This window comes from Pristis pectinata, chromosome 17 (genome assembly GCF_009764475.1).
Source record: "Pristis pectinata isolate sPriPec2 chromosome 17, sPriPec2.1.pri, whole genome shotgun sequence".
NCBI lineage: Eukaryota > Metazoa > Chordata > Chondrichthyes > Rhinopristiformes > Pristidae > Pristis > Pristis pectinata.
The window spans coordinates 6,766,273-6,785,015 of record NC_067421.1 but is presented as its reverse complement, the minus strand read 5'-3'; the positions used below and the strand labels follow the sequence as shown (position 1 = coordinate 6,785,015).

The following is an 18,743-nucleotide window of genomic DNA, read 5'->3' as shown; positions in this document are numbered from 1 at the left end:
TCTGTTTCAAACCCAGACGCTGCAAGACACTCTTGTAGAAGAGACTGTCCCTCTCAGTGCTTGCTCTGCACATAACTCAGCTGTTCCTAAATATGACAGGCATTTGTTGTACCTGGTAATTGCATGTTTTTCTGCAGTGGAATGTTTTCAGTTTTTGTTTTGGCAGTTGTCACCCTATAGCAATGAAAGGGGTTGTCCTTGTAATGAAGGAGTTGGTTTATAGAGTAGTAGAATGATGTAGCACAGCACAAGGCTATTTCTGTGCTGTATCTTTGCTTGAAATTGCTTTTTGAGATAATTATCTAAATAGTCTTAATCCCCAGGCTCTTTCCATCATGCAGTCTTTTCCCTTCTGAGCTTGTCCGGTTCCTGTCTGAACTTTTTTTTATTGACGCTTCTTCCAGATTTAAGCAATGCGGGATAATTTTCTTTTTATCTCATGTCTCCTCTGATTCTAGTATCGGTTACCTTAAATTTGTCTCTTGGTTACTGATCCTTCTGACAATGGAAATGCTTCCTTCTTGTTTATTCCATCAAAAATCTTCATAATTTTAAACTCTAGTGAATCTCATCTTAACCATCTCTGCACTAAAAGAATTATCCACTTTCTCTCGTCACTATGAAATTGAAAACTTTCATCCCTGGTACCACTCTTGTCAATTGCTTCTGCACATACCCTAAGGCCTGGACAAATTTTGTTAAAACATGGTGCCCAGAATTAGACACAAGTCAATATCAGACCTTACCAGAGTTTTATAAAGGTTCAGCTTGTTATTTTACTCGATGCCTCCATTTACGAAGTCAATAAAATCCTTTTAAACAAGCTTCTCAACATATCTAACAAATGTCAAAAATTTGTGTGCAGGACGCTGCCTAGGCCCTGCATTTTCTGCCTCGTTTTAAAGTTGGTACCATTTATTATACATTGCCTGTCCATATTCTTTGTTCATAAGGAATCCCTTCACAATTCTTTGCTTTATATTTATCTTATGTCCCCAATTCACCAGTCTGAATGCCTCCTTCTGAAATCTGCTGCTACATTCTATGTTGTTGTTTGCTATGTTTCAATGTTAAAATTTGCCCAGCATATTCACCATTAATTTATATCAAAATGAGCACTAACTGCTGAGGGATCACTGTACATTTCTCTTGTCTAGTATTAAGGAAGGGCAATAAATGCTGACGTTGCTCCAGATCCCAAAAATGAATTTAAAAAAAGTCTGAGAAATGGCTGTTCTTGAATCAATTTTTATTCTGCAACTCACAGCCCCTCTTATCCAGTTAGCCATCATTAAGTCTATTACGTGGGATTTTTGTCAAATGACTTTTGATGGTATCAGCCATGCTACCCTTGAATCTCCATCATTGCTTTATCAAATGATCTTACACTTGATCTTTGGTAGCTAATTTGGATGCATTTCTGGAGAGAGAGAGAGAGAGAGAGAGAGTATTAAAATACAAGGGTAAATTCTGCACTTGGATGGAAAATTATAGTATGTACCCATTTTACTCAAAGGCACCTCCAGCAGACAAATCTACGTGTTGAGACCTTGCATGTGGAAAATAATCCGAGAATGTAAGGACGTTTAATTGGCTTTTCTCCTCCTCATTGATCTTAATTCGAAATAAAGCACAATAGGACAAAAAAAAATCAACGTGCTGTTATAGTTATTAGCTTTCACTTTGAAATTTGCTTAATCTGTGTTATCTTCTGTGTTTAGTGATATGTCCATTCATGCATTGGATGTGGATCCAGCTGAGGCTAGGGCTGTGATTGAGGAAGCTCTTGAGCTACGCAGAAATAAACAGGCCTTGGCAGTTCAAGATGAGGAGCCGGATCTTCAGCTAGCACAACCAATCTCTCAATTCACGTATGTAACCAATGCAGGCTGTTAGTGAAGTGCATATTTAATACACTGTTTGCTGAATTTTTAACTACCACGTGCTTTGAGTGAAAGGGTGTTATGTATAGATTCCTTAACCATCAAAGAAATAAATAATCTGCCATTAAGCAATTGTACAGCTAGATAAAATGAGAACATATCTTGACGCCATATGCAATGACCATAACTAGTTTAATACTTTTATCTTTGATGCCCTCCCTTAACGTTGTCCTAGATTTCTGTAATTGAGATCATATCCCATTGCTATGTCAGGTGTTCTGAATTAAATGAATAGAACTCATTAAAGCCAAGAAATTCTTTTTTTTTAACTCAACATCCTCTTAATCCAATCCTGAATTTGTTCTAATGCTGTTTTAATGTCATAAGCTTTGAATGATGATATATTGGATATTGCACTGTATTTAGTTGTCTTGTTTACATGATGAAGTTTTGGAATATAAGTGCCTCTGCTGGTATTTACTCACAGGTTGTTCTTTGACCTTTTGGCAAAAGCTGTAGGTTAATTGGTTAGAATAGTTCTTTTTAGTTCTGCAGTTCTGGATAGTTTCTTGTGTGTTTCTAGATTAGTTGAAAATTCACCAGTTGTTTCCTCTCTGCCCTTCATTCTGCTGGTTTGTTCTGGGAAACTAGCTTGAAGGCACAGGAGACTGCAGATGCTGGAATCTGGAGCAAAAAAAAAACAAACTGCTGGAGGAACTCGGCAGGTCAGGCAGCATCTGTGGAGGGAAATGGACAGTTGGCGTTTCTGGTCAAGACCCTTCATCTGGACTGAAAGAGATGCCAGAATAAAGAGGGTCCAGATGAAGGGTCTCAATCCAAAACTTCAAGGGGATGACAATTGCAAGCATAGATGAGAGAGGCTGGAACTGATTTCTTTAGAGAAGAGAATGCTGAGAGACATCTGATAGGAGTATATAAAACAATGAGGGGTCTGGACAGATTGGATAGTGGGAGGTTGTTCCACTTGGTAGAGGGGTCAAGCACTAAAATAGGTATAAATAGAGGGGAGAGAATTAAGAGTGACAGGAGGGAAAACTTTTTAATGCAGCATACGGTTGGAATCTGGAATGCACCTGCCTGCAGATATGGTGGAGGCAGGTTCCATTGTGGCCTCAGGAAGTAATTGGATAAACGTATGGTGGAGGAAAATTTGCAAAACTATGGAGAAAGAACCAGTGGGCAGGGCTAGAGAGTTGCTCTGGTAGAGAAGCTGACATGGGCATGATGGGCCGAATGGCTTCATTTTGTGCTGTAAACATTTTTTGATTCTGCGAAACAGGAAGTAAGTCAAAGCTATTAACATAAAATTACCGTTTTAATGAAGGTTAAAGTGTCCATTCATATGAATGAAAGTGTTCCAGGTATCAGTTCCCCTTGTGTGTCAGTTGAACTGCGGGTCAATAACAGGCTGTTAATCTGGTTTTTGTTCGTTTCCTTTATTTAATAGGCCCCTTTACCCATGTTTTCTTGTTTCTTGATCATTCCTTACCTTGATCTGAAATTTATTCTCATTTTGTCTGCAGTTTGTTTAAATTTTTATTCTCATCCTGTCTTTAGAGCTAGGTCATTTAGTCAGACTCCCTCCACCTCCCTTCCTTACTGGTTTAATATATTGAAGGCCTATTTATCTTCCCCGCTGGGGCACTGGATTTAGAAATGGAGACATTACTTCCTGAGGAATGCTGAGATTTGAACTTCAACACTGCTCTGTTTGCCTCAAGAATTAGCATGCCAGTACAAATATACCAAACTGAAGCAAATGTAAACCAAATTTTAAAAATGCTTCATGAATCAGTACTAAGAGATGTATAAGCTGAATTGCAGGGTGAACACTTGCTTTCCTCCACCCCTTTCCTTCAACACCGTCTCTTATTGCTGGAGTTAGTAAGGGAACTGAGGTATTTTGTCATTCTAATACAACTTGCGTGAGCACGTCTGTACAATACTGATTCAAGTACTTGAGTTTCTACAAGTAACATTGCCACTGAATATAGTTTTCTTATTGCAGGTGGACGTGCCTGGGTGAGAGTTTACTGGCTACGTACATAAACTTGACATCATCTGAGCCACCTCACCCCGGTCTTGGTAGGATGATAGATCTTTGCATGTACAGAGATCCTTCCCAGCATCTCTTGACATCACCAACAGGCACACCTGTCAGTGTCATCCCAGCCCAACCCGACGACCTCCAGTCCTGCACCAGTGGTGACAACACCAACAATGCCAGCACCAGCCACTGTTACACCAGCTGCTCCAACTCCTATTCCAAGCGTGGCAGAAGCTGTTGTAGTGCAAGGTTAGCACGAATGCCATTTATATCTGCGATTATGAAGAGTGAAGGGATGTAGTGAGAAAACTCGGCTTTTGAGCCAGTTTTTTTAATAATTTTTTTTTAGTATTGTTCTTGAGTTATAATAGGTTTATGTTGTACTGATTGATTTTTGAATTGTCATTTTTGAGTGCCGTGGTGTTCTATTGTGCTTATGTCCTCTTGAACGATGTGGGGAAGACTATAATAGCTGGGATGGATGGAAGTAGATTCAAGGAGGGAATAATACAAGAGGTGTGTTCACAGAAGCTTGGGTGGATACCTGGGGAGTGGTCAGCATCTCTCCCACCTTTGCCAATTGTATTGATGCCCCATGCATAGCACTTGGAGCAAAGGGGATGGGGGAAAGATGCCTGGAGAAGGTACTGTCCTCACTGAGATCTGGTGACTGTCATGAACCTCCAGTCAGTTTGACTTGTTGCTAAAAATATGAGTGCTTTGGTAACGTGACCAATTTATGTGTGCCATGTATGAAGTACCTTTCTAATGGTACTATCATTGTAACGTCAAATCATTTGCTGAGGTGAACGTAATATCAACTCCCAAAATAACTCGTTTCTTCCCACACTCAATCAATTAATTTAATTTGCTGTTGCATCTACTTGAGTACACAAAAGATAAATTTCATTTCTACCCTATTGCAGGAATTGACATATTACTCCATATTCTGCTGACCTCTAGCTCCCTTTCTTTACTAAAAGAACAACTTGCATTTTTGTAATACCTTTAAAGAGTTTAAATGTTCCAAGCCACGTTGTGTATAATCTAACAAAAATTGCCAGGAGGAGGAATCAAGATCAAAACTTGGTCAAAGATGTAGCGCCTTAAAGTGCGGAAGGTGGAGGTGTGAAAAAGTTTAGGGAGAATAGAGTAAAGTACTGCTGAAGGCAAGCATACCACGGCGGGGTGAAAGAATTGACAATGTCCAAAGGGCCAAATTGGATGAACCTCAAATCATCTGAAAAATGTATGGTGAAAAGGAGGCTTTTGACCCACTTTGTTGTTGCTAATCTTGCTTTCCAATGCTCAATTTGTAGCCCTGCAGGTTGAACCACCTCAGGTGTTAACCTATGCCTATGAATGCAATCGGCAATTTCTGTTTCGAACATTTAGACTCGTAACCCAGTGATTAAAAAAAAAATTCCTCTGTTCCCTTCTGGAAAGTGAGTCTTTCCTTTTTAATTGTCCATGGACAGGATCTAAACCACGCAACTAATGCAAGAAAAATGTAAGGAGCAGCATCAATCATCGCACGTGGCATCTTTCGACCTTTCGAAAGCCTTAAAGAGGGATTATGGAGGATCCTTCTCAAACTTGATTTCCCCTAAAAGAAATTGCCACAATCCTTTGTGTGCTCCACAATGACGTGTAAGCTGTGATTCTCATCAATGGATCCAACACAGATCCACTTGCAGACTAGGGTCACGTAAAGCTGGTCATTGCACCAACCCCTCTTCTTAACCTTCAGTGCTACATTACTGCCTTCAGTAAGCTTCCTGCTGGGGTGGAGTTAATCCACAGGGAGAGCTGGAAACAGTTAAGCCTTCACTTCCATTTCAGAACTTAGATCACCTGAACCTCGGCTTCAGGTTGCTGAGTCGCTCACCTTGAGTTGCTGTACAAGATGACAGCTGTGTGTGAGTATACTCGGAGACTAAACTCCAAATTGTTGTTGATTCCTTCACTAAGCATCTGAAAGTATTGGCCTTACACACCAAGCATCTAGAAGAAAAAATCCTCCCCCAGTGCACAGCTCTGCCCCTGACCCCTCCACTGACAATAAAGATCCGTGATGAGACCCTGGTCAATTTGGATGACACCCTGTATCTCTGGAGCCATATCTCAGTGATGGCAGACACCAGTGACAAAGTCCACCACTGTCTCCGGTGCACTAGCACAGCCTTGGCTGCCTGATTAAAAAGTATTGGAAGGCCTAGACGTGGTACCTCACATTGGGTTTGTGGTCGATCAAGCAGTAATGATTCTACCCTCCTGTATTCAACAAAATATGGGCAACATAGTATGCACCTCAAAGCACTCGAGAGGTACCATCAGTGTTGCCTCAGCCAAATTCTCCAAATCCAACCAGTGCTGGGACAAGTGAACCAATGTCAGTGTCCTTCCTTCAGCACTGCAGCTCTGATCATGCTCAATCAGTTTGATAGATGAGCCAGATTGTCTCTATGCCTGCCACCGGGCTCCTGAAACTAACACTGGCTCTGACTCGTGGGCATCTCTGGCACAAGACTGCTTAATCTGTCAGAGAACAATTCAGGATGGCACCAGGCACTATGAATCTACTGTGAAAGATGAGTAAGTGGAGGCCAAGCATAAACAGTGAAAAGAAACTACAACAAATCAAAAACCCATCCATTTGCCCCATTAGGCTTCACCTCCTCCATCTGTGGCAGAATCTGCAGATCTGTAGCTGAACCATTAGTCAGCTCAGAACCCACAGATGTGTAGTGGCAGTAATTTTTCTTTGACTCCCTTCTTTCTGTTCCACAGAAAATCTAGCCAATCTCCCCTCATTTTTGTAATTCTGCAGTCTTAGAAAACTCCTAATACACCTCCCCCATATTCTCTGCTGATATTGCCATACTTCCATCAATATGATGGTCGGAGACTCTACACAGTACTCTTGCTGCAACTAAATAGTGTTTTCTTTTGTTCTGGAATAAGCTTTCTGGTCTTGTACTTCACACCTTGATCAGTAATGAAAAATATTCCGTATATCACCTTCACCACTTTATCTGCCTTTCCTATACTTTAAGGGATCTGAGTGTGTGCACTTCTTCCTCCCTTTCTGCCACAACCTTTAGTATCCTTCTACTTATTGTAGAGCCTTATTTGCCATCCCCAAATACAATGCCTCACACTTCTGTGGTTGAATTCCATTTGCTGCACGCCTAACCATCCTGTTGATTTCTTCCTGTGTTCATCATCCTCATCAGTAGTCAGATAGCAAGAGCAATGCTGAGAGGGTTGTGGGGCTGGAAGAGATAATAGATATAGGAAAGATACAACCATGGAGGGACTATTTTATCACCTGTAGAAACATTCCCAATAAAGAAAATATAATGGGTAGACAATATCTTAAGAAGTTCCAACAGTCAGACACTTCGAGTGATTTTTGACTAGTTGTGTTAAACTCATCATCACTACTAGTATATTGTAAAATGAATTGCTGGCGGTCAAGTATGGCTCTATTTTTGTGGTTGATTATGAGAAAAATTACGTAAAGAGAATAGTATGATTGATGTAGCAAAATCCTTGCAGTTAATTCTAACTGTGTTGCCTTTGTAAGTAATTTCTGTTGAAATAACCTTGTTGAAAACAGAGTCTTTGATCATGGACAAGGCTAAGAAAGGCTCCAAGAGGAAGCGGATCACTGACGAGGCTGGTGAACCAGCTAAGAGGCGCTCTGCCCGAGTGAGAAACACCAAGTGTAAGAAAGAAGAGAAAATTGATTTTCAAGAACTGCTGGTCAAGTTCCTGCCTTCAAGGTAAAGTGGCCCTTTTAATGAAAAATATTGCAGCTACTTAAGAAGGTATCAAGTTTTCTCAAGGCTATATTAGCACAATAGAGGTTGACCCCGTAATTTGTATGCCATAAAGTGGTATAAAAGAGATCTGCTCCTGGGTTTACCCTCCTGTTTTTCTACAAATTTACACACAGTCCATATTAGTGGTCAACAGCTGCTATACAGTCTTGCAAGCAGGGGATCCAAAGTCTCGGAGCAGGGAAGGTCCAAGGCAACTCGTGGTGCCATTCTTGTTGCAGCCCTCCTCCATCTGCATGTAGTTGCAGTCTTTATCTTCTACCGTTTAATCCACAGTCCCTTGAAGCATGACTTTCAGCTCGGTTTTAACAAGGTTCCTAGGTATGGCATTCTGATAAGAGTCTTATGGCATATCTAATAAGATAGACCAAATCATGGTTCCACTTGTAGTTCAGTAGTTTTAACTTGGTTTAGTTCCATAAGTTAACCTTTTCCTTACTCACTGTAAATGTGGTATGTTCATTATTAAGCTCTTGCAGGTATTTGTTGTGATTAAATGTTCCCATTTAAACAATCATTAATACAGGTTAGAAAATATAATTTGATCAAATTGTTCTTACTTGTTCCTTCAGTAAAATTTCATGCCCTCTTTCTTACTTCAGGATAAAAGATTTCTTGAAAGTGAGAACTGGATGGGTTTTTACAACGATCCAGTAATTTTACGGTCATCGTTACCAAAGTTAGCCTTTTATTCGAGATTTATTCAATTAACTGCATTTAGATTCCTCTGTTGTCATGATGGATTAGTTTGTCAACAAAACTCTGGTTAGATTGCATCTGGAGTATTACATTAAATTCTCATCGCCCCATTCTAAGAAGGATGTGGAGGCTTTGGAGAGGGTGCAGAAGAGGTTCACCAGGATGCTGCCTGGATTCAACGGCATGTGCTATGAGGAGAGGTTGAACAAACTTGGGTTGTTTTCTCTGGAGTGGCAGAGGCTGAGGGGAGGCCTGACAGAAGTTTATAAGATTATGAGAGGCATAGATAGAGTGGACAGCCGGTATCTTTCTCCCAGGGTTGAAATGTCTAATATTAGAGGGCCTGCATTTAAGGTGAGAAGGTGTAAGTTCAAAGGAAATGAGCGGTACATGTTTTTTTACACAGAGTGGTGGGTGCTTGGAATGCACTGCCAGGGGTAGTAGTGGAGGCAGATACAATAGAGGTGTTTAAGAGGCTGTTAGATAGACACATGAATGTGCAGAGAATGGAAAGATATGAACTTTGTGTAGGCAGAAGGGATTAGTTTAGTTAGGCACTTAATTACTAGTTTAATTAGTTCGGCACAACATGGTGGGCCGAAGGGACTGTTCCTGTGCTGTACTGTTCTATATTCTAAACCAACTTCAAACATATTTTAAAGAGATCTGTAAAATAAGTCGGTGCAATAGAGGACATATGGAGAAAAACCAAGAGTCATGAAAAATTGTCAATGTTTTCATGTTTCTGACTAACAGAGAAATCATCAGCCAATCTAAGAAAAGGCCAGAGACTCTTGAGGCATTAATCTTAGTCTCACATCTACCTTGAGTGTACTTAACCAATGTAAAAGTAATAAGCATGGTTGATAAGGTAATTAATCAAGTCACGATTTTGGCCCAATGCATTGTAAGTGGCTGATTTGCTCTTGATGCTCAGTCACCTGTGGTCACTTGTGTTTTAAACATACAAAATAGAAGTTGGAATAGGCTATATAGGCCCTAAAATCTGCTCTGCTGTTCAATGAGGTCATTGGCAGATCTGGTACAGTCCACTTTCCTGCCTCATCCTCTTAATCTCCTTGATTGCCCTTAATTCCAAAAATCTATTGATCTCATATTTGACTGAGCACCCACACCATTCTGGGACAGAATTTCAAAGATTTAAAACACTTTGAAGAGAAATTTCTTTCCCCTTCTCTGACCTGGCATTCCTAAGACAGTCCCCCTCAGCTTCTAGATTCTCTAGTCAGTAAAACCAGCTCCTTCGCATCCACATCACATCTTTTGCATCCTATTCAAAACCTTGTGTGTTTTAATAAGATCAACTCTTGTCTTTCCAGTGATGTAGGGCAATCCTTTTCAAAATCTGATCAGATCATGGCCTCAATGTATTCTGCTTCCAAGACAAGTAATCCTTCAATGTGGTTCAGTAAAGTCAGTCTTGCATAAGATGATAGAAAGAAAGAGAAACAAGATGCCATGAAGGCCATCATTCTGTCTGGTTGCCTTTCTGCTTAATTGTAACTGGTGTTGCGGTTCTCCATGGTAAGTTATCATGGAATCATACAGCATGAAAACTGGCCCTTTTGGCCCACCTCATCCATACAAACCGTGGTGTCTATCTGCGCTAATCCCATTTGCTGCATTAGGCCTGTATCCCTCTATGCCTTTCCTATCTAAGCATCTGTCCAAATGCCTTTTAAAGTTCCATCACCTCCTTTGGTAGCTTGTTCTAGATAACCACCACCCTCTGAGTGGGGAAAAACCTACCATTCAGATCCTCTTTACATCTCACCATAAACCTGTGCCCTCTGGACTCCCCTGCCCTGGGAAAAAGATTCTGACTATCTACCCTATCTATGCCCTTCATAATTTTATAAACCTCTGTAATGTCATCTCTCAGCCTCCTACGTTCCAGTGCGAACAAACCCAAGCCTATCCAATCTCTCCTTGTAACTGCCACCCTCTTTTCTGGGCAACAGCCTTGTAAATCTCTTCTGCATTCTCTCTTTTGCTGCCATGTCCTCCTCCTACTGTGGCGACCAGAACTGAACACAGTACTCCAAATGCGGTCTATCAAATGTTTTGTACAGCTGCAAAGTGACATCCTAATTCTTATACTCAATGCCTCGGCCTGTGAAGGCAAGCATACCAAATGCCTCCTTCACTACTGTATCCACCTTTATTGCCACTTTCAGCTAGCTATAGACTTGTACCCCAAAGTACCTCTGTTCACCTGAGATCCTTGCCATTTACTCTGTGTCCTACCATAATTTGACTTCCTAAAGTGCATCACCGCAAACTTGTCTGGATTAAATTCCATCTGTCACCACTCTGCCCAACTTTATGCTATCTACAGCTCCACCAATTGTCATGTTGTCTGCAATCTTACTAATCACATGACCTACATTCGTACTCAAGTTATTTATATACATGATATATATGTGTGTATATATAGATCCCAGCATTGATTCCTGGGGCACACCATTTGTTACAGACTTCCAGTCAGAGAAGCAACCACCCACCACTAGCGTCTGCCTCCTATCACCAAGCCAAATCTGGATCCAGTTTGCCATGCCGCAGATCCCTTGTGCCTTAACCTTCTGGACTAGCCTACCATGTGGGACCTTGTCAAAAGCTTTACTGAAGTCTATATAACCTCATCTGCGGTGCTGCTTGCATCTATTTTCTTAGTTACCATGAGTTACTCATCCTGTTTAAGCTGCTTATTCCTATAATCGTACCTAGCTACACTTTCAAACATTTGATGAGTGAATTAATGTTTTCCTGCATTCCAGCTGGATCTACATCCTTCATTTTATACATGTGTCCCTTTTTCATTAATATAATTGATCCTCAGCACTTCTGGATCATCTTACTTTAAACACCTCTGTCATGAAAATCAATGTCATATCTTCTCAAAAAAGCTGGGTAGTTGAATGTATTCAAGGTGGAGATTGACAACAAGTGAATTGTAGGGGGAGTTGAAGGGTATGTGGAGATAGCGGGAAATCTGTGTTGAGGCCAAGATTGATCTTATTGAATGGTAGAGCCAGCTCAAGGGCCTAATAACCTCATCCCTTATTTCCTTGTATCTCTTGACATCCAGCCTTTACACACACTTCTGATTCTATAATAAGGCAGCCAATTCATGCTAATCTCTGTTCTCTTACTAGGCTGAAAAGGGTAGAACTGGAGGATGAAGAAGATGCTTTCAGCACCTTTGAAGTACAGACCGAACTGAAAAAGGAAAGTCAACAACTAATGGGCCCTTATAGAATGCAATTTGATCCTTCATCTTTCATGGAATTTGGTAGGTTTCCAGGTCAGGGTTTCTTTGAATCAGAATCGGGTTTATTATCGCTGACTTATGTAACGTGAAATTTGTTGGTTTGTGGCAGCAGTGCAGTGCAAAGACATAAAATTACTATAAATTACAAAATAAATAAATAGTACAAAAAAAAGAATAATTAGCTAGTGTTCATGGGTTTCACATGTCCCGGATGGTGAGGGTCCTTAGTGATGGATGCCGTCTTCTTGAGGCACGCCCCTTAGATCCATTCTTAGTGGAACTCTCCAGTTTTCTGCATCATCTCTTATCAGAAACTTTTATTCATAGAGCACCCTAACAGGCTCTTTGGCCCGCACCGACCATCAACCACCTGTGTACACTAATCCTACGTTAATCCAATTTTTTTTCTCCACACATTCTCATTGATTCCCCTCAGATTCTACAAGTCACCAATGCACATGGGGCAACTTGCAGTGGCCAGTTAACCTATCTTCTCCCATGTTTTGGGAATGCAGGAGGAAACCAGAGTACCCATTTCCCAAATTTTTCAATTCTTAATAGTCTCCCAACTAATCCTAGCACATGAGGGTTGGGGATCTTGTCACATTATGTGGATTGGCTTTGTGATCGCTAGATTAAGCAATATTGAACCTATAATATATTTGTAGGCATGTTATGATTACAGATTAGAAATGCTGATTTGATCCATCTTGGCCCAGCAATTTGTCTAGGAAACATGCCCCAAAAAGCTGAAGTGATCGTGTAAGATGTAAAACTTCAAAAAAAATCTATGTCTTAAGTTTATTTTGTAATTTATATATAAAAGTTACACATCTGCATTCCTTCAGCTGCTTATGCCCTACAATTATGTAATTCACATGATTTTATTTCCTGAGGCAACTTGACAATTTGTTGAGTTATGATAATGTTATAGTTATTCTGTTAACTTTTGAAACGAGCTCTTTACTTTGCGAAGGTCAGAATAACCTAAATTATCTCTGTATTTGCTGATTTGTGTTGACGTGGCTAAGCAACAGCTTGTTTTTTTTTTAACTTTCATCCTTATTTCAAATCAATTCATGTCCTCGACCATCTCTGCCTCTGTAATTTCCTCCGGTCCCTCAACCCTCAATGACTCCGTGCTGCTCCAAGTTGGCCTTTTGGTTGTGCCTTAACTTTGACATCTACCTCTTCAGCTGCTTTGAACCTACACTTCGGAATTCCCTCCCTAATCCTCTTGCCTCCCAACTTGTATTTCCTCCCGTAATACTCTTTGTAAAATCTACCTTTTTGACCAAGCTTGTCCTTGACACAATGATTCACATAAACCTCCTCCAACCTTGTGTACTGCATTTGATGCTCCCGATGTGGCTTCCTCCACATCAGTGAGACCAAGCACAGACTGGGTGACTGTTTTGTAGAACACCTAGGCTCAGTCTGCAATGGCCATCCCCAGCTCCTGATTGCATGCCATTTCAATTCCCCTTCCTATTCTGCCTGGGTAATCTACAACCCAATAGTGGATGAATATTGAGTTTTCCAATTTTAGGTAACGCTCCCTTCCGGTGGGTTCTTTCCCCTCCACCTACCCCCCCCCCCCCCACCCCCTTTCCAATCTTCCTCCAGACCTCTCATTTTTGTTCTCTTTCCCTCAACCCCATCCCTTTTCCCCCATCTGTTTTGGTTCCACCTGCCATTCACCTCTCCCTGAATGGTTCCCATTGTCACCTCCTTTACTTATCAGAGTCCAGCACTGGTAGACCTTCGTGTTCCTGCTTATCTTCTTCCAGCAGCCTTCTCCAACTTTCACCTCTTCCCCTATCTCACTCCATCTGTCTTCTCTTTGTCTCCCTCCACTTATCGTCCACCTGCCTCTGTCTCCCTATTCCACCCCTCCCCCTCCCCTATCAGGCGCAACCAGCCTGTCATCTTGTACCCCTCCTCAGTCCACCTGTCACCTTGGACTCGTGTCTCACCACTCCCTTCTCCTCTTTATACTGTCTGTCTCCCCTCTCCACTCTCAGTCCTGATGCAGGTTTCGACCTGAGACATCGACAATTCCTTTCCTCCCACAGATGCTGCTCGACCCGCTGAGTTCCTCCAGCAGATTGTTTGTTGCTCCAAGTTCCAGCATCTGCAGTCTCTTGTGTCTTTAATAGCTCCCTGCCTGGCTTGGCATTAAATTTTATTTGTTCTGGATAATTTACATTTGTTATGTAAAAATAGGTTATTGCTGGACCTAGATCCTTCATTGTGACAAATAGTTTGTTGCTGTTACTTAATCTGGTCAATAATACAGAATTTTGGAAGATTCCTTGAAATATAATGAATTCTTATTTTGCAACTGATGCTGTGCATTTGAAGCTATCAGTTCTCAGAAACTTATCATGCAGAGCTTTAAGATTAAAATTGTGGATGTTTACTGATCTGCTGATGTCATTCAAAAGTGAAATAATGAGAACTCGGGGCCCATGTCTGGAAGGTAGCATAGCAAGTCCAAGGAACCCAAGTTGTCAAGGGATATTGAGAACTGGACAAAGAAAAAATGTATGGCAAGTGAAAATAGGGGAGGCCCTTTCAGGAGCATAGAAAGTGTAGGGAGGTACTTAACAAAAAAAAGAAATTAGGAGGGCAAAGTTCAGTTTGGCTTATCTTCTGTGGATCTGCAGCAGCATAGAAAATAGGAGCAGGAGTAGGCCACTCAGCCAATTGAGCTGTCTGCACCAGTCAATGTGATCATGGCTGATCACCCAAATTCACTATTCTGCTTCTAATATCCCATGATCTCTTTAGCCCCAAGAACTGTATCTAACCCCTTATTCAATGATGTGACTTCACCTGTCCTCTGTGGGAGAGAATTCCACAGGTTCACTACTCTCTAAGTGAAGAAATTTCTCCTTATCTTTGTCCTTGCGTTATCTTTAGACACTGACCCCCGTTCCTGGACTCGAATCCCTTCACCATAAAGGCCTGTGTTCCATTTTCCTTCTTATCTGCTTTCTGTATTTGCATGTTTACTTACTCTGCTGTACAAGTATACCCAGGTCTCATTTTACCTCCCCCTTTCCCAATCAATCACTAGTCAGATAATAGTGGACTAACTCAGTTGTCCTCATTATGCTGAAGTTGCCACTGGAGGAGCCTGCCATGGGAGAGATTAAGCACTGTAATTGTTCCCTATAATTTAAACTATTAATTATTCCAGGGACCTTAACCCACTCCGAGCACTATCTATTATAATTGGGAGTCCCTACCTTTATTTTACTTTTGAAAATAAAAATAATAAAAAAAAAGTTAGAAATACCTACCTGTTTCTTACCAGTCAGCTTTCTCCCCAGGCAACGCACCGTTCTTCAACCTGTGGCATCAGTTGTGGATCTCCCTCACTGCCTCTGTGCAGTGTGTGTGCCTTTTCTTGTTCTTTGAAATTTCTCACTGCTAGTGCCTGGCCCCTTCACAGGCCACCACTGTTTGAACTCTTTCCCTGGCCTTTCCTTGTTCTTTTAGAATTTTTGGTTCCAGTGTCTGACCCCTCACAGGTCTGCTGCTATTCAGGTCTACATCTGTGTGTCCACAAGGGAAGAGGAAAAGATATAGAGACCCACAGGCCAGTCTTTCTGTTTTTATTTCCTGCATCTGTGAAACATTTTGTTTCCTCTTTGTTTCCCCAGTACAAAATTGGCTTGGTATAAGGAGTCAGCGGTTGGTAGTGAAGTGTTGTTTTTCTAATTGGAGGCCTGTGATCAGTGGTATGCCACTGGCCTGTGATCAGTGGTATGCCACAGGGTCCCTGCTATTTGTCATACATACTCTGTGTGTGTGTGTGTGTGTGTGTGTGTGTGTGTGTGTGTGTGTGTCTATATATATATATATAGACACACACACACAGATATACACACACACAGGTGGCATGATTAGTAAGTTTGTGAATGACACCAAACTTGGTGGTGTGGTGGACAGTGAAGAAAGTTGGTTTCAACAGAAGGTTACTACAGAATCTAGATCAGCTGGGAAAGTGGGCAAAGGTATGGCAGATGGAAGTTAACTCAGACAAATATGAGGCGATGAATTTTGGGAAGTTAAACCGGGGCAGGGTTTACACAGTGAATGGCAGGGCTCTGGGGAGTGTTGTGGAACAGAGAGATCCAGGGGGTACAGGTACGTAGTTCCCTGAAAGCAGCAACACGGGTAGACAGGATGGTGAAGAAGGCCTACAGCATGTTTGCCTTCATTGGTTGGGGCATTGAGTACAAGAGTTGGGATGTGATGCTACAACCGTGTAGGATGTTGGTGAAACTGCACCTGGAACATTGTGTGCAGTTTTGGTCATCATACTATTTGAAGGATGTGATTAAGCCAGAGAGGGTGCAGAAAAGATTCACAAGGATGTTGCCAGGACTGGAGGGCTTGAGTTATGAGGAGAGACTGGATAGGCTGGGACTGTTTTCCCTGGATGACCTTATAGAAGTTTATAAAAACATGAGCCGCATGGATAAGGTGGATGGTCACAGTATTTTTCCCAGGATAGGGGAGTCTAAAACTATAGGACAAAGATTTAAGATGAGAGGGGAATGATTTAAAGGGAAACTGAAGGGCAACTTTTTCACACAGAGTGGTGGAACAAGCTGCCTGAGGAAGTGGTAGAGGCAGGGACAGTTACAACATATAAAAGACGTGTTGGACAGCTACATGGATAGGAAAGGTTTAGGGGGATATGGGCCAAATGCAGGCTAATGGGACTCGCTCAGGTAGGGAACATTGGTCAGCGTGAATGAGTTGGGCTGAAGGTCCTGTCTCTGTGCTGTGTAGCTCTCTGACTCTTAGTCATATTCACTTTCAACCTCTCATCTGGAGATTTGCTGCACTTATTCTCTCTTTATTTTTCAGACTTTGCACTAAGTACCAACTTTTCCACCAAGTTCCAAAGTGGATCTGAATATTGGGTTGTTTTCAGTTGTTTTGATAATTTTTCTTTTGGTTTGTGTATATTTCACATTTAAAGTAAATGTTTATGTGAATAATGTGAGAGAATGAGATGAGTCATACTTAATGAAGCGTAATACATCAATCATTAATAGATCTTTGTAACCTTTAACTTTGTTTTTATACAAACAGAAAAGCATGATGTTCATAAGTTCTTACTGAACAATCTGAAGAATGGAGGGATACTGGATCTAATGCTAAAATATTTGAAGGTACTTGGTCAGAAGTTCTTGGCAAAATGGCCACCTAGACTGGCAGAGGTTGTTCTTTCAATCTACAACAGCTGGAGGAAACACTGCAGCAGTCTGCCCAATCCTATCCTGAGAGAGTGCAGCAACCAGCATATCAAGGTACCGCCATCAATCTCAATTGTTCTATAATCTTAGATATTTTTCATTTTGTTTGTACTAAACCACCACCTCCATAGCATTTTATGGAAACTTAGACTGTGTTTATGGACAGTTCTAGCGATGGCTGCTGCTGCTACCTCAGTCATACTTGTATATTTCAGAATACGGTATATGTTCTTCATGACGGGCATGGAGGTGCCTTTTAATTATCTTGCTTATTTTGTTTTCCAAAGGGTAACCCTCTTTAAAGTTGTGGTGTGTTCAAAAAGGGAGATTATTCTTTGGAACATAACCATGTGAGGAGCATACCTCGAAGGCTAGATGTTCATATATTGTTCAGTGCTGGAATTCATTGTTACTACCATAACTTTATAAGAAAGGATTTTGTACACATCTAAAACTAGTAGAACATAGTAACGGAAATGATATAAAGTTGGGAGCTGTAGGGAAAGAAGTATTTATTTTTCCACATTGAAACATTTTCTCCCCAACATTTTTCTCGGGTTGTGTTACAACTTAAATCTCAAGGTATTTCTAGATATAGTAAGAACATTGTCTAATATTACAGACATTAAATGATACTTGAGATCGTCACCTGAAGGATATTGCCTCGTTTTTACATTTTGGGCACATTTTGAATGGTGGCACATCATTGGGATCAGTTGAAATTTCAGCACTGGAGAGAATAAAAAGAACACTGAAGATCTATTCTAATCTGAGACACTTTGGTTGGGGGTTTCCTCTGGTTGGAGAGCATGAGAAACTATCTGAAGCATTGTCTAAGTTTTACTCAAAGCAATTTCTCTTCACTGAGCCCTCACTTTTGTTTCTCCTAATTCATTGGTTTCAGTATGAATTACAAAACTGGAAAACTTTCTTTGATTGGTGATTCTTAAATGCACTGTGCCTGGAAGGAGTGAATGATGGTGATTGTAAACTAAATACTCATGTTTTCCTTGAGGCCAGATTGCTTACTCTGAATGCTTGTTGCTGAATTTTTTGTTTATCCTAATTGAATTGGGGGAAGTTTATGAGTAAATTAATAAAGGGAAAATTAACTTTCAAATGGGTATAATTTCCCAATTAGCTTTGCAGGAAATTTCATCCTGAACATTGGGGACATTATCTGTCCAAACAAGATACATCTCGGTCCATCCATAATGCAATGTCACTTTGTTTCTTCTTTGGGCACATTTCACGCCTTACCCGTTGTGCAATCTCTAAAGTATCCTTTAATGCCAGGACTGGAAATGCCATGTAATTTGAACGGTTGTATTTGTGCATATATTATCTTGCTACAAATTAGACAAGGAAAGGTAGATTATATAAATTGAAGATCATCGTTATGAAGGCTTCAATTCTACCCTCTGTGAAATACACTGCTGCCCATTTGGTAGCCACGCCTTCAGTTACCTGGGTCCTAAATTCTTTCCTAAACCTCTGTGCTTTTGTACCTATCTCTTTTTATTTAAGACACTTCTTTACAATCTACTTCTTTGAACAGTCCTTGTAGCTCCTCAAGTAGCTTTGTGTCACATTTTATACAATAATGCTATTTATTGTAAAGCCTGTTTGGATATTTTACTTGTTGAAAGCCACTAAATACCAATGGTTGCTGTTTAG

General features: G+C 40.9%; 1 protein-coding gene across 1 annotated transcript in view; it reads left to right on the top strand.

The window, feature by feature from the left end:
* The window catches only part of cabin1 (calcineurin binding protein 1), a 365,306-nt gene that overhangs the window by 23,958 nt on the left and 322,605 nt on the right, over positions 1-18,743 (top strand). Inside the window, 5 exon segments of the mRNA XM_052032487.1 lie at positions 1,722-1,871; positions 3,913-4,193; positions 7,574-7,739; positions 11,672-11,808; positions 16,903-17,120. Of these exon segments, the coding sequence (XP_051888447.1) occupies positions 1,722-1,871; positions 3,913-4,193; positions 7,574-7,739; positions 11,672-11,808; positions 16,903-17,120 (952 nt within the window).